The sequence below is a fragment of the Palaemon carinicauda genome, chromosome 3, assembly GCF_036898095.1.
Source record: "Palaemon carinicauda isolate YSFRI2023 chromosome 3, ASM3689809v2, whole genome shotgun sequence".
In the NCBI taxonomy this organism is placed as follows: Eukaryota; Metazoa; Arthropoda; class Malacostraca; order Decapoda; family Palaemonidae; genus Palaemon; species Palaemon carinicauda.
Genome location: NC_090727.1, coordinates 103,935,035 through 103,951,229, shown reverse-complemented (window position 1 = coordinate 103,951,229; position 16,195 = coordinate 103,935,035). Strand labels below are relative to the sequence as shown.

Below are 16,195 nucleotides of genomic sequence, written 5' to 3'. Positions count from 1 at the left end.
TCCTATTTCCCTTCCACTGTTCAAAGTTCCTATTTCCCTTCCACTGTTCCAAAGTTCCTATTTCCCTTCCACTGTTCCAAAGTTCCTATTTCCCTTCCACTGTTCTAAAGTTCCTATTTCCCTTCCACTGTTCCAAAGTTCCTATTTCCCTTCCACTGTTCCAAAGTTCCTATTTCCCTTCCACTGTTCCAAAGTTCCTATTTCCCTTCCACTGTTTAAAGTTCCTATTTCCCTTCCACTGTTCTAAAGTTCCTATTTCCCTTCCACTGTTCAAAGTTCCTATTTCCCTTCCACTGTTTCCAAAGTTCCTATTTCCCTTCCACTGTTCCAAAGTTCCTATTTCCCTTCCACTGTTCCAAAGTTCCTATTTCCCTTCCACTGTTCCAAAGTTCCTATTTCCCTTCCACTGTTCCAAAGTTCCTATTTCCCTTCCACTGTTCTAAAGTTCCTATTTCCCTTCCACTGTTCCAAAGTTCCTATTTCCCTTCCACTGTTCCAAAGTTCCTATTTCCCTTCCACTGTTCCAAAGTTCCTATTTCCCTTCCACTGTTCCAAAGTTCCTATTCTCCCTTCCACTGTTCCAAAGTTCCTATTTCCCTTCCACTGTTCCAAAGTTCCTATTTCCCTTCCACTGTTCCAAAGTTCCTATTTCCCTTCCACTGTTCCAAAGTTCCTATTCCCTTCCACTGTTCCAAAGTTCCTATTTCCCTTCCACTGTTAAAGTTCCTATTTCCCTTCCTCTGTTCCAAAGTTCCTATTTCCCTTCCACTGTTCCAAAGTTCCTATTTCCCTTCCACTGTTCCAAAGTTCCTATTTCCCTTCCACTGTTCCAAAGTTCCTATTTCCCTTCCACTGTTCCAAAGTTCCTATTTCCCTTCCACTGTTCTAAAGTTCCTATTTCCCTTCCACTGTTCTAAAGTTCCTATTTCCCCTTCCACTGTTCTAAAGTTCCTATTTCCCTTCCACTGTTTCCAAAGTTCCTATTTCCCTTCCACTGTTCCAAAGTTCCTATTTCCCTTCCACTGTTCCAAAGTTGCTATTCCCCTTCCACTGTTCCAAAGTTCCTATTTCCCTTCCACTGTTCAAAGTTCCTATTTCCCTTCCACTGTTCAAAGTTCCTATTTCCCTTCCACTGTTCCAAAGTTCCTATTTCCCTTCCACTGTTCTAAAGTTCCTATTTCCCTTCCACTGTTCCAAAGTTCCTATTTCCCTTCCTCTGTTCCAAAGTTCCTATTTCCCTTCCACTGTTCCAAAGTTCCTATTTCCCTTCCACTGTTCTAAAGTTCCTATTTCCCTTCCACTGTTCCAAAGTTCCTATTTCCCTTCCACTGTTCCAAAGTTCCTATTTCCCTTCCACTGTTCAAAGTTCCTATTTCCCTTCCACTGTTCCAAAGTTCCTATTTCCCTTCCACTGTTCCAAAGTTCCTATTTCCCTTCCACTGTTCAAAGTTCCTATTTCCCTTCCACTGTTCCAAAGTTCCTTTCCCTTCCACTGTTCCAAAGTTCCTATTCCCTTCCACTGTTCCAAAGTTCCTATTTCCCTTCCACTGTTTAAAGTTCCTATTTCCCTTCCACTGTTCCAAAGTTCCTATTTCCCTTCCACTGTTCTAAAGTTCTATTTCCCTTCCACTGTTGTAAAGTTCCTATTTCCCTTCCACTGTTTCCAAAGTTCCTATTTCCCTTCCACTGTTCCAAAGTTCTATTTCCCTTCCACTGTTCCAAAGTTCCTATTTCCCTTCCACTGTTCCAAAGTTCCTATTCCCTTCCACTGTTCTAAAGTTGCTATTTCCCTTCCACTGTTCTAAAGTTCCTATTTCCCTTCCACTGTTCCAAAGTTCCTATTTCCCTTCCACTGTTCCAAAGTTCCTATTTCCCTTCCACTGTTCCAAAGTTCCTATTTCCCTTCCACTGTTCTAAAGTTCCTATTTCCCTTCCACTGTTCCAAAGTTCCTATTCCCTTCCACTGTTCCAAAGTTCCTATTTCCCTTCCACTGTTCTAAAGTTCCTATTTCCCTTCCACTGTTCCAAAGTTCCTATTTCCCTTCCACTGTTCCAAAGTTGCTATTTCCCTTCCACTGTTCTAAAGTTCCTATTTCCCTTCCACTGTTCCAAAGTTCCTATTCCCCTTCCACTGTTCCAAAGTTGCTATTTCCCTTCCACTGTTCTAAAGTTCCTATTTCCCTTCCACTGTTCCAAAGTTCCTATTTCCCTTCCACTGTTCCAAAGTTCCTATTTCCCTTCCACTGTTCTAAAGTTCCTATTTCCCTTCCACTGTTCCAAAGTTCCTATTTCCCTTCCACTGTTCCAAAGTTCCTTTCCCTTCCACTGTTAAAGTTCCTATTTCCCTTCCACTGTTTCCAAAGTTCCTATTTCCCTTCCTTGTTCCAAAGTTCCTATTTCCCTTCCACTGTTCCAAAGTTGCTATTTCCCTTCCACTGTTCTAAAGTTCCTATTTCCCTTCCACTGTTCCAAAGTTCCTATTCCCTTCCACTGTTCCAAAGTTCCTATTTCCCTTCCACTGTTCAAAGTTCCTATTTCCCTTCCACTGTTCTAAAGTTTCTATTTCCCCTTCCACTGTTTAAGTTCCTATTTCCCTTCCACTGTTCCAAAGTTCCTATTTCCCTTCCTCTGTTCCAAAGTTTCTATTCCCCTTCCACTGTTCCAAAGTTGCTATTTCCCTTCCACTGTTCTAAAGTTCCTATTCCCCTTCCACTGTTCCAAAGTTGCTATTTCCCTTCCACTGTTCTAAAGTTCCTATTTCCCTTCCACTGTTCCAAAGTTCCTATTTCCCTTCCTCTGTTCCAAAGTTCCTATTCCCCTTCCACTGTTCCAAAGTTGCTATTTCCCTTCCACTGTTCTAAAGTTCCTATTTCCCTTCCACTGTTCCAAAGTTCCTATTCCCCTTCCACTGTTCCAAAGTTCCTATTTCCCTTCCACTGTTCTAAAGTTCCTATTTCCCTTCCACTGTTCTAAAGTTTCTATTTCCCCTCCACTGTTGTATAGTTCCTATTTCCCTTCCACTGTTCCAAAGTTCCTATTTCCCTTCCTCTGTTCCAAAGTTCCTATTCCCCTTCCACTGTTCCAAAGTTGCTATTTCCCTTCCACTGTTCTAAAGTTCCTATTTCCCTTCCACTGTTCCAAAGTTCCTATTCCCCTTCCACTGTTCCAAAGTTCCTATTTCCCTTCCACTGTTCTAAAGTTCCTATTTCCCTTCCACTGTTCTAAAGTTTCTATTTCCCCTCCACTGTTGTATAGTTCCTATTTCCCTTCCACTGTTCCAAAGTTCCTATTTCCCTTCCTCTGTTCCAAAGTTTCTATTCCCCTTCCACTGTTCCAAAGTTGCTATTTCCCTTCCACTGTTCTAAAGTTCCTATTCCCCTTCCACTGTTCCAAAGTTGCTATTTCCCTTCCACTGTTCTAAAGTTCCTATTTCCCTTCCACTGTTCCAAAGTTCCTATTTCCCTTCCACTGTTCTAAAGTTCCTATTTTCCTTCCACTGTTCTAAAGTTTCTATTCCCCTTCCACTGTTCCAAAGTTGCTATTTCCCTTCCACTGTTCTAAAGTTCCCATTTCCCTTCCACTGTTCCAAAGTTCCTTTTTCCCTTCCACTGTTATAAAGTTCCTATTTCCCTTCCTCTGTTCCAAAGTTCCTATTTCCCTTCCACTGTTCCAAAGTTCCTATTTCCCTTCCACTGTTCCAAAGTTCCTATTTCCCTTCCACTGTTCCAAAGTTCCTATTTCCCTTCCACTGTTCCAAAGTTCCTATCTCCCTTCCACTGTTCCAAAGTTCCTAAATACCTTCCACTGTTATAAAGTTCCTATTTCCCTTCCACTGTTCCAAAGTTCCTATTTCCCTTCCACTGTTCTAAAGTTTCTATTCCCCTTCCACTGTTCCAAAGTTCCTATTTCCCTTCCTCTTTTCCAAAGTTCCTATTTCCCTTCCACTGTTCTAAAGTTCCTATTTCCCTTCCACTGTTCCAAAGTTCCCATCTCCCTTCCACTGTTCCAAAGTTCCTAAATCCCTTCCACTGTTATAAAGTTCCTATTTCCCTTCCACTTTTCCAAAGTTCCTATTTTCCTTCCACTGTTCTAAAGTTCCTATTTCCATTCCACTGTTCCAAAGTTCCTATTTCCCTTCCACTGTTCTAAAGTTCCTATTTCCCTTCCACTGTTCCATTCCAATTTCCCTTCCACTGTTCTAAAGTTCCTATTTCCCTTCCACTGTTCCATTCCTATTTCCCTTCCACTGTTCTATAGTTCCTATTACCCTTCCACTGTTCCAAAGTTCCTATTTCCCTTCCACTGTTATAAAGTTCCAATTTCCCTTCCACTGTTCCAAAGTTACTAATCTCCCTTCCACTGTTATAAAGTTCCTATTTCCCTTCCACTGTTCCAAAGTTCCTTTTTCCCTTCCACTGTTCTAAAGTTCCTATTTCCCTTCCACTGTTCCAAAGTTCCTATTTCCCTTCCACTGTTCCAAAGTTCCTAAAACCCTTCCACTGTTCCAAAGTTCCTTTTTCCATTCCACTGTTCCAAAGTTCCTATTTCCATTCCACTGTTCCAAAGTTCCTATTTCCATTCCACTGACACCTGGATCAAAGAAAATAGCTGAACAGGAAAACATATCCGGGATAATGACCGACGGATCCATCCCGCATTCAAGACTTTAATCCGTCTTCGCTTCCACAAGTTCCCTTGACCTCATTTTCCAGGTGGAATGACCCACATCTTCAGATCTTGACACGATATTATCCTTATGGTGCTACAGAGACATCAAGTTTACTTCAAACTATTTCCAGAAGTTTAAACTTGCAGCGAATGGTTCTGTGTTTAACAGACTGATATGTTTCTCTTCACAGTTTATACATGACACATCTAATATAACGTTGTTACGGATCTTAAGCGATTTTATATCAATTATTAATTACTTCCTTTCATTGTAGCTGAGCTAGTAATAAAAAAACACAATTTTACTTCTCTATAAATGATACTGATGATACCACTAAAACTTTCAACCAGGTTCTCACTAGTATTAGGGAAGAGATGCCAAATAAACAACTAAAAATCAACGAAAATAAGTCAAGTCTGGTGGAAGGAAATAAAAAAGTATTTACGAAACTTGGGTGACATTCAAATGAATACTCACAAAAACCTGGTCCTGATATGTAATAAAATTAGTGACTTTAGTGTAAGCCTGTCACTCGACTGTAATTCAGAAGCATTAACTACTGAGTAAAAGGTGTCCTATCCCGAGGAAGGATTCCCCCTATACTAAATGAATTAACTAGTAGTTTCGTTATTTAATGGCCAAACATAAGAAAAACTGGTATGTTAACAATTAGCTATTTTTTTAATAAATATAATCACATCCTGGAAAGCAATTCGGTAGATCATGTACTGGAAGGAAAACTCGGTAGATCATGTACTGGAAGAGCACCGAAGTTATGAATAATCAAAATATTTAAAGATCGGTAAAAACATTAAAATAGATCTGGTCGTAAATAAACTATTTAAGAGACTCACGCCAGCCTCTTGCACAAAAATATTCTCCGCTTTATGTTCCTCTACTGTAGGTTCGTCTAAACTCTGAAGCTCTCAAGTACGCAAATTGTTTAAAAAAAAAAAAAAAAATTAAAAAAAAAAGAGAGAGAGAGAGAGAGAGAGAGAGAGAGAGAGAGAGAGAGAGAGAGAGAGAGAGAGAGAGAGAGAGAGAGAGAGAGAGACTATTACTGGAAGGGTAGCCAAAGAATACAACCACCTCGTGAGCCAAAGACGCCCCAGGGAAATGCCCTCCACCCTAAGGACCTTGGTTGGTCAGCGGGGATCAACGTCAAGCCGCCATCAAGAGTTGTAACAACCTCGGAGGAATAATGAAGGTAACAAGAGAAAGAGCCCGTGCTTGGGCCCAGCCTAGACCAAAACATAAGTATATCTTACACTAATATATAAAGAATTCCCAAAGAGCAAGGATTTTAATTAAGCAAAACTATATCAACAACAATTATAACCTAAGATGTTAAAAAAGGTACATTTAAGAATGCAGCATAAATGTTTGTCAATATTGATAAAATTATATACCTTTGAGTTTTGCAATTCACAAACATTTCTTAAGAAAAATTATAAAAACCACTTTCATTTTCCGTAGTAAACGTCTGCCATGAGGGATTATGACCATTGCTGTTATGTAAAATAATAATTTAGATATAAGGCAGAAAATAGGCATCAAATTACCCTCACAGCAAAGATATTTTGAGACCAATAATCCTCATTTTGAAAAAGAGTTAATCATTTAAGTTTAGAATAAATTTATGAACACAAAAAATCTAATTCTATTGTAACAATTTACCTATGTTAATTGCTGCCTACAACGCTATTCTAATACATATACTTCTTGGTAGTATTATTGTCATTAGTTATTATCATTCTTACCATTATTACCTCACCCTACTTGGAAAAGCAGGACCATGCTACAAACCCAAGATGAGTCTGCAACTGAAGAACCAAAGTCTAATAAAAAAAAGTAATTCCTTCTGAATAAATTGATCAACGAAAATCTGAAGAATCTGGTTTAGTTTTCTTTTAGTAGTTTCTTCTGCTTTCGAAAGAATGACATCACGACTAAGTTGTCGAATCAATTAGGGTAATTAAGACGAACTATTAAAATAGAAGATAAAATCAACAATTTTTTCAAGTAATGGGTCTATAAGGTTTGTTTTATTACTTAAGTCTGATATGTCTTGGAGATTTGAACAATGTTCTATCGATGTCATTGTCAAGACTTTCTGATAGTGTGTGTTCTTCCCACTAGTCTTGCTGAATGGACTCATTTCTTATAATCTTTCATCCATTTAAATTCTAATCAAAAGATACAGCTTTCCTGTCTCAGCTGTCAGGAATTTCATTCTATCCTTTTCTATTACAAAAAAAAAAAAAAAAAAAAATTGAAAAATATAGAGGTTTAGGTGTCATTCTTTCTTTCAAAGCCAAACAATAATATGACTACCACAGTGTCATTCAAACTTCAAATATTTCAGATATTCATTCTTATTTCTTATTCTGTGAAGGTGAAACTTTTCATAGTTCTAATGTGATCCTATAAAGCATGTATTGAGAAGAGTTTTGGGGTTGAAAAATCCAAGTCTATATCTTATAAGTATTACGAAAATATACTTAAATTGCTTTCAAGGTATACAAGGTCTCCATTTTTCTTCATAAAATTTTAGTAGGAGACCACGCCAACTTTAGAATTCTTCCTCTAACACATAGATAACAGATGAATCCATTGTAGAAGACTAAACTCAAAATAGTAGATTGGAATAAGTAGCTTTCAACAAATTCAAAAGATGAAATCCCTCACTTAAAGGAGGAGGAGGAGGAATATTAACTGATGAACTTAAGAAAAAGTTGAAGACAGTAATTAAAACCTCTTTTAAAAGTAGATTATTAACAATATGAAAAAGACTAAGCAGAAAATCATGATCTGCTTATATTGCTAACCAAAATAGGGGATATGTATGCTAAATGTCAAAGAAAATATAACTTAGAACATTTTATACTCTAATAATCACATTTTGTGCATTAAAAAAACACTGTAATCTCTGAAGAAAACAAATTTATTCATCAAACATGTTATTCTATGTAGGACCAAAAACATGGTACCTTATATTCATGTCATTTTCCACAGAAAACCTTGACATTTCCTGTAAGCTTTTTGTTATCGGTTCATTACTGCAAAAAAAAAAAAAAAAAAAAGAAAAAAAAAAAAAAAAAAAAATTATTGAAGAATTGAGACTACTTCAGATATGAAAATCATATGAATATTTACATAGTTTTATTACTTAATGACTTGGAATTCTAAGCACCTTCTAGCTTTACAATTTAGATGTCTATTTGTATCCTACTCCAAATCCATCGGAGTCTGTGATGGAGGGGGAGAGGAGTAGGTTGGGGATGGCGGCGAGGGAAGACCTCCCAACAAGTCTCCAACAAAGGTGGCGATTCCTCCTCCTCCTTGTGAGGAGAGACTCGTTCTCCTCCTCGTGAGGAGACTCACTCTCCTCCTTTTGGTCGTCCTTTCCTCTGACATCCTCTCCTCTTCTCGGTCCCTCATCCTCTTGAGGTGGTCTGCCCTCCAATTGGAGCCTTGAACAGCCATCGAGAGAACTGGAAAAAAAAAAGAAAAATAAAAGTTGGGGTTAATAAACAAAGCGGCAGATAATCATTAATGAATCAAGAAATGGTTGTGGATTACAAAACTGTATCCAAAATACATTTAAAGAGCCACTCAATGAAAGGAGAGATGCAATTCAATATCTTTACATAAGGATAAAAGGGAAATCCTCGAAAACATCAGCAAATAATCGATGTATTAACACTTCATAAAAGGCATTTTTGTCATTTTGGAAACTTGTCATAATTCTAATACTAAATATGTTAAAAACTGTTGGCATGATCTGAGAAGACAACAGAACATAGGAAATCTCTTATGCTTACCTTTTCCTTCGTTACTTTTGTGGTCCATAATGAATCAAGTTAGGCGCAGCAGCGAGACGAGGCAAACTTTGAAGGATTTTGTCTTTGAAAACACTGAAAAAAGGCCTATTATAAAAAAATCTGCAATGAAAATGACCCACGGAAAATACCTAAGAACCTAAAGAAACTATTAGGTCTAAAGACAGAAAGTGTTGCCCGACATAACTAATGATCCTAAATGCCTAGCAAATGATTTTATTGATTATTTTGAAGAAAAAATAAATAAAATCCGCTCTAGTTTTCACAACATCGGCACAACAGAGCGAAGGAATACATCAGCAACAGGTGTAAATAAGCTAAGGGTATTCAAAGAGTTAAGTCAGAGTGATTATATGAGAATAATAAATAAAGTAAAAAAACCCACTACGGAAATGATCCATTTCCATTTAATGATGTAAAAGATGCAGAAAATTAAACCAGACTACAAGAGACCTACCGAAACATGGTAAATATGAGTCTAACACAGGCAGTTTTCCCTGATTGTGAAAAAGTTGCATGTATCAAGCCTATGTATAAAGGAAAAGGTGATGCAGACAATTTAAGTTCATATAGGCCAATATCAAACCTGTCATATTTTTCGAAAATTATTGAAACTGCTGTACACGAACAAACCTGGAAACTTCTGAAAAAATCTAATGCCATACCTGATGATCAATCTGCATACAGAGAAAATTACTCCACAGAAACAACAGTGTTAGCGATTAAAAATGACATAACAGAAATTATAACAAAAGGCAAGTGCTGCATTCTTGTGATGCTTGATCTAAGTGCAGCATTTGATACCGTAGAACATACATATCTGGTGGAAGACCTTAAAGCTGTGGGCATCGTAGAACGAGAATATGACTGGTTTGAGAGTTATCTTGAAAACTGCAAAGTTAAAGTAGTAATATCAAATGTTGAATCCGAGACAAGAAAACTAACCAAAGGGGTGCCTCAAGGCAGTGTACTAGGTCCTCTCCTGTTTGAAATTTACACGATTGAACTGGCAAATATACTTGAAACTCAGAGTTGAGTTTAAAATATACGCTGATGATACACAATTCTATTTCCCAATAGAATCAGTTGATGAAGCTAAAAGAAAGATACATGAAATAATGAATGACATTAAGGCTTGGATGTTAATAAAAAAGCGCAAGCTCAATGAAGATTAAAGTGAATGTATTATTTTTGGAAATGAAAAAGATATAAAAAGAATCTAATGCTTCCAAAAAATTGAAATAGGTCAATCGATCATTGACCTAAAGAAATCTGTCAGAAATCTTGGAGTAATCATGGATGATAGACTGACACACTCCATGGATGATAGACTGACAATGAACATATAAATATGGTAAGAAATTGTAAATATCATATTAGAAACATAGCATTTATCAGTAAATACTTAGATGAAAAATCTATGGCCATACTCATTAATCACCACATTTTCAAGAATTGATTACTGCAACTCACTGTTCTATGGCTTACCAAATTATCAGCAGAAGAAAATTCAGAGAGTACAAAACAGAGCCGCTAGATTAATAAAAGGACTACACAATAGGGAAAGAGTTACCCCTGCACTAATTAAATCACTGTACACTGGCTGCCGGTAAAAGCGAGAATTGAATACAAGCTACTCTTACTAACGTTTAAGATACTGAACCAAAATGAACCAAAATATGTAAAAGAATGCCTGAATAAACTGGAACTAGAGCCAAATGTTAACGCAAGACACAAGAGTGACAAACATAGGCTATCTGAACTAAGTACAAATAGTAAATATGGTGAAAGGGCTTTTAGCTACTGTGCGCCTAGACATTATAATAAACTGCCAACTGGAATGAAGGACCTTAAGGGAGCAATTGAATTTAAGAAGAAACTAAAGACATTACTTTTCACAAGATCATATGATTTGGAAGATGCTACAATCAAAGAATTATATATATGAAAATGTTTCGTTAGATGATTAATATGGACCCGCCCGAGTAGTAATTCACTCGACTTCAGTGGAGGGTTGGATTTAAACCCAAAACAAGTAAGTAAACAAGTAAGTAAACAAGTAAGAATGCTGTTGAGCGCATCAAAGTATTATTCTCTGATTAGACTACAGGATTCGATACGAAAACTATTGTAGTTGAAATACAAAACCGTAAAATAAGAAACGAGCAAAACATGAAAGCTGAAACGGCAGAGAAACAAGAGGACTGTTTTATTATTCACATTATAATACCTGTAGCTGGTTAATACACAAATTTCCTATAACAGTTATAACAGGAAAGGAAAATAGGGTAAATTATAAAATGAAAATAAAGTAAAGATGCACCTACAATGGAAAAATATTAAATTTAAAAATATAAATTTTATTAACTACAATAGTTATAACTGGAAAGGAAAATGGAAAAAAAAGAATAAAGATTCAGCAAATAAAAAAAAGAATTTAATAAATTTTAATAGATATAATTTTTACTTTATGATGCATTGGGAATAGTTATATATTACCTATAATGGCTGTCGTAACTGTTATGAAAAAATGGTAGAAAAAAATAAGGGGAAAAAAATGAAATTTTGTATGGCAAAAGTTACTTCAGCAGCTGAAATTTCATGTTCATCTCGATCGTTTACTTCTACTACTTCTTGTTAAAGCTTCTACAAAGCATATTGTAGGGATCACTATTGTAAATGTGATAACGAGGGTCACACTGGTGATTGAATCTATTTACGCTAAGGAAGACAAGTGAGACTTCTTACAAAATATCATTAGGACCTGTAATAACAAATGCAGGCCTCAACGTTTCTTTAATCATGACCGGGTGTTTGGCCATTTTCATCGCTCACAACAAACCATCCAAGTATGGGTGGCCCTAACTTCGTACAACTTTGCTGATCATGGCGATACACAAACTCTTTCACCACGTCAGGGTATTCCAAAGGACAGTTTAAATACATTGCAACATCAAATGCCTTATGATAATGAAACTCCCTGTTTTTGTAATTCTAGATCACAATTACACACAGACTATAGGATACTGTACTGTACTTACTTTGGGTAATTAATAGTGTCTTCCGTAAGTGGTGCACGGTATGCAGGTTCCATTTGTACTTGGGTTTAACACGAAACTTTGAGACACGAGTATCTCCGTTGAATTCTATGTCCCCATTTCTATTTCTAATTCTTGATTTTAAGCCTCAAGACAAGGCAATGTCTCAAATCCACGACTGACTATCCACTAGCAAAGTCTTTACAATACTGTTGTGATGTTTTACTTTTTCAACGAGCTTGACAACCGTAACTGATTACCGCGCTCTCTGTTGAGAAAAAAAGGAGTTATATCATTTGTTGTCGAAAAACATTAGAGTGGTGAACAGTCCTTTTTACTCTGAATGCTTGTTTGCTTTTCGAGTCAAAATATCTTTTTTACATCAATTCGGCGTCCTTCATTTGTTTTTAGTTTTATTCGTTCATTTTTGTTCGGTTAAATTCGCTCTAATATGAACATTTAATTCCTAAACGTAACTGTAATCGTGGTTATAAAGCTTGTATTAATTTTTTTTTTTAGTTCTTTGCCATGGATTTCAACCTAATGTTGTTACCGCAGTGCTTGCGAAACTAAGGGTCCTCTTTAATCTTTATGATATTGTCCATCACGAAGTCAAATTTGATATCCATCAATTCCTGACATTTCTTGACATGTCGACCATGTGGTCTCGGCAGATATTTATCTTCCTTACGCACAGGATTACCCCGGGAAGTGTACTACGCTCAATCTGATTTTGTATCTGCTATACGTCTATCAAAATACTACACACACGTAAAGTGGAGATTATTAAACTATTTGTGGAAGTTCAAACTTCTATCGAATGTTTTCATGTAGAACAAAAAGACAGCAGACACTTCACAGTTTGTGTATGACAACTATTTCAACATTAAGGGCCTGAAAATATTTCATGATAATTGTTTATTACTTCTTATGCAGTTTATTCATCTCCTTATTTCCTTTCCTCACTGGGCTATTTTTCGCTGTTGGAGCCTGTGGGCAACATTCTGATTTTCCAACATAGGATTCTAGCTTAGATAATACAAAATGAATATTGGATAAATAATAATGATAATAATAATAATAATAATAATAATAATAATAATAATAATAATAATAATAATACTGCTGAAACCTTGAACCAGGTTCTCAACAGTGTTAGTGAATAGATGACAGTTAAACAACTAAAAATAAACTGAAATGAAACAAAATTTATAGTGGTAGGAAATAAAAACCAACTTGAGAAAATGGGGCGATATTGAAATGGATATTAATAACAACCTGGTCCTGATATCTATTAAGAGACCGTGCTCTAAGTGCATGGCTTGATTGTTTACCGGGACTAACTACTGTAACTCCATCTACTACAATTCACAATAAGTGTAAAATACGAAATTCATCATCTCCTCCTCCTACGCCTATTGATGCAAAGGGCCTCAGTTAGATTTCGTCTCTACTTGGGATTTTAAACCAATATATTCCATTCATCATCTCCTACTTTACGCTTCACAGACTTCAGCCATGTAGGTCTGGATCTTCCAACTCTTCTAGTGTCTTTTGGAGCCCAGTTGAAAGTTTGGTGAACTAATCTCTAGGGGAGTGCAAAGAAATTACAAATCATAATTAACAGAGAAGTAAGATTGATAAAATATGTCCCACTCCGAGAAAGGATTACTCTTATACTAATCGAATTACGCTGTGTGCCTATTAAAGCAAGAATAGAGTTCAAGATGTGTGCAATGATTCATTAATTTATCAGCAGCGGGAGTCCAAAATATCTAAGAACATTGCTACACATCGTGCAGCCAACGAATCATGTCAACATTGGAATACTTACAGATGGTTTCAAGATGTTAGGACCAAGATGAACTACATCTCTATGGTAAGTTCTTGAGCCTTAAATAGTCGGTATGGTCCCTGCAGGCATGGTTTCCAGCCGAACAGGTGGGGGTTCGAATCTCCACCTTGCCAGAAGCTGTTACCATAAAATGAATTCCAAGTGGATGTATATTCCCAAGATAGAATTCGGTATTAAATGCCATTCGTGGGTGATATTTACATTGATTGAAATTACGTGTGCTTGTGATATATACTTACATATATATATATATATATATATATATATATATATATATATATATATATATATATATATATATATACGCATGTATAATGTATACATATGTACATATATATATATATATATATATATATATATATATATATATATATATATATATATATATATATACATATATATATATATATATATATATATATATATATATATATATATATATATATATATCATATATATGCATATATATATTATATATACAATTATATATAAATGTGTAGTATAATATATATATATATATATATATATACGTATATACATATGTTATATATATGTATGTATATATATATTTATATATATATTATATAAATGTGTAATATATATATATATATATATATATATATATATATATATATATATATATATTTACATATATATACATATGTATATTTATATTTGTATATATATATATATATATATATATATATATATATATATATATATATATATATATATATATATATATATATATATATATGGATAAATATCAACACAACATCGTGTTCAAATAGAAATAAATTTCTACCTCATACTTGGGATCGAACGCTAGCCCCTTCTAATGAAAGGCCAGGTCGAAACCAACCATGCCATATATATATATATATATATATATATATATATATATATATATATATATATATATATATATATATATATATATATATATATATTTGCTAATATTTAACTATTCCCCAAATGTGTCATCTGTTGTTCATTTTCCGTAGAGTCGAGTAATATTTTTTTTTATGAATAATATCGATAAAAACCTTGAAGGACGACCAGGAACTAAAACAGAACAAAAATAACAGCATTTGTGGTTTCTGCTGTGATTCCAGATTAGAGTAACAAGTTTAGTTCATTATATTATGAGGTAAAAATCTTTGATTTTGAACAGGTGTTGACCATTGGTCGCTGTTCAACGTGCTTAGATAGAGACTCAAGTCAGATTGACTTGCGTTCGTTAGGGAAAATGTTAATCCTGTATTGACAACACCTGGTCAGTTTTGTGGGATTTTTCTTTTCATGAATAGAGGTGAGGAAGCCCGGAGGGAAAAGGGTCCCGTTAAAGGATCAGGAGATTAGGAGGTGGTTTTGGAGTTGAGTAGGAAAGAAGCCACGTGTTATGGATGAACACAGAGAGAGAGAGAGAAGATGAGGCGATTGAAAGTTGGGTTCATTTTACAGATATCATTGTTGAACAAATTATGCCTTTTTTCAAATACTGAATTTCATGAAGGGAAATAAAATTAAATCTGGAAGAACATTTGTTCAATAAGTAACCAAAGTATTTCCTTTGGACAGAAATTAGCATTGCTTTTCTACTCCAAAAATCTATGAAAAATAGAAAGGATTAGGTATATTCTTTCACAGCCTTCCAATATTATGAATACCTTGGACAGAACCAATATTTTGATTCTAACCTCAATAATTTCACATATTTATTCTTATTCCTTATTTTATGAAGGCTAAAATTTCTATATTTCTAATGAGATTTTATGAAGCATGTATTAAGATATGTTCTGAATCGAAACCAAAAATTTACGTATTATAATTATTGCAATACCATACTTATATTGCTTCCAAGACCCAAAAGGTCTTCATTTTTCATAAAATACAGAAAATGTCAACTAATATTTGTTCCGTAATTCAACTTTTAAATTGGGTACAAGCAATCATGTCGAAAAACTATGACTGATACTTTTCTTAACTTAAAAGAGCCAACTTTCCTATAAGTATAGTATATTTTAGTAGGAGACCACACCAACTTAAAAATTCTTCTTCCAACACATGGATAACAGATGGATCCATTGCAGAAGACTAAACACAAAAAGTAGATTGGAATAAGTAGCTTTCAACAAATTCAAAAGATGAAATCCCTCACTTAAAGGAGGAATATTAACTGATTAACTTGAAAAACGTTGAACACGAAAAGTAATTAAAATTTCTTTAAAGTATGAAAAAGTTGAAGGCTCACAAGAGTAAGAGGAAATCATGATCTGCTTATTTTCAAAAACTTTTGCTGTATTGGAGAATTTACTTGGTGTTGACTCCTACGTTAGTTTAGTATTCGTTGCTAGCCAAAATAGGGGACATGTATGCTAAATGTCAAAGAAAATATAACGTAGAACATTTTATACTATATCTAACAAGAATCTTTAGTGCATTCAAAAACTGTAATCTTTGAAGAAAACTAAAATTTATTCATCAAACATCTTATTCTATGTAGGACCAAAAACATGGCACCTTATATTCAAGTCACTTTCCACAGAAAACCTTGACATTTCCTATAAGCTTTTTGTTGTCAGTTCATTACTGCACATCACAAAAAATGTTCTTAAGAAATTAAAGATTTGGGATCACTTCAGGAATAAAAATCATAGGAATATTTACAGTTTTATTATTTAATAACTTAGAATTCTAAGCACCTTCTAGCCTTAGAATTTAGCTGTCTATTTTTATCCTCCCCCAAATCCATCGGAGTCGGTGATGGAGGGGGAGAGGAGTAGGTTGG

At 35.0% G+C, this 16,195-nt stretch overlaps 2 protein-coding genes across 4 annotated transcripts in view; one reads left to right on the top strand and one right to left on the bottom strand.

The window, feature by feature from the left end:
• LOC137637794 (uncharacterized) overlaps nt 1-16,195 on the top strand; it is a 379,868-nt gene that overhangs the window by 65,600 nt on the left and 298,073 nt on the right. The gene's annotated exons all lie outside the window — the stretch shown is intronic.
• LOC137637793 (uncharacterized) lies at nt 7,793-11,741 on the bottom strand. Of its 3 annotated transcripts, XM_068369906.1 has the most exons (3): nt 11,553-11,741; nt 8,494-8,586; nt 7,793-8,163 (listed from the first exon to the last, which is right to left on the bottom strand). In XM_068369906.1, exons 2-3 carry the CDS (start codon nt 8,519-8,521, stop codon nt 7,898-7,900), a joined length of 294 nt encoding a protein of 97 aa, XP_068226007.1. In that variant the 5' UTR covers nt 8,522-8,586; nt 11,553-11,741; the 3' UTR covers nt 7,793-7,897. The 3 variants fall into 3 exon arrangements, with proteins under 3 accessions (XP_068226007.1, XP_068226005.1, XP_068226008.1); XM_068369904.1 differs by lacking the exon at nt 8,494-8,586; XM_068369907.1 differs by lacking the exon at nt 11,553-11,741 and having other exon boundaries at nt 8,494-9,692.

What these genes read in the sequence shown, in the direction of transcription:
- LOC137637793 (XM_068369904.1), bottom strand. Translation starts at nt 11,605, where the DNA reads ATGGAACCTGCATACCGTGCACCACTTACGGAAGACACTATTAATTAC. An exon ending in GACACTATTAATTACCCAAA is followed by an intron (nt 8,164 to 11,552) that starts GTAAGTACAGTA and finishes TTTTTTTTCCAG; the next exon opens with TTCTCTCGATGGCTGTTCAA.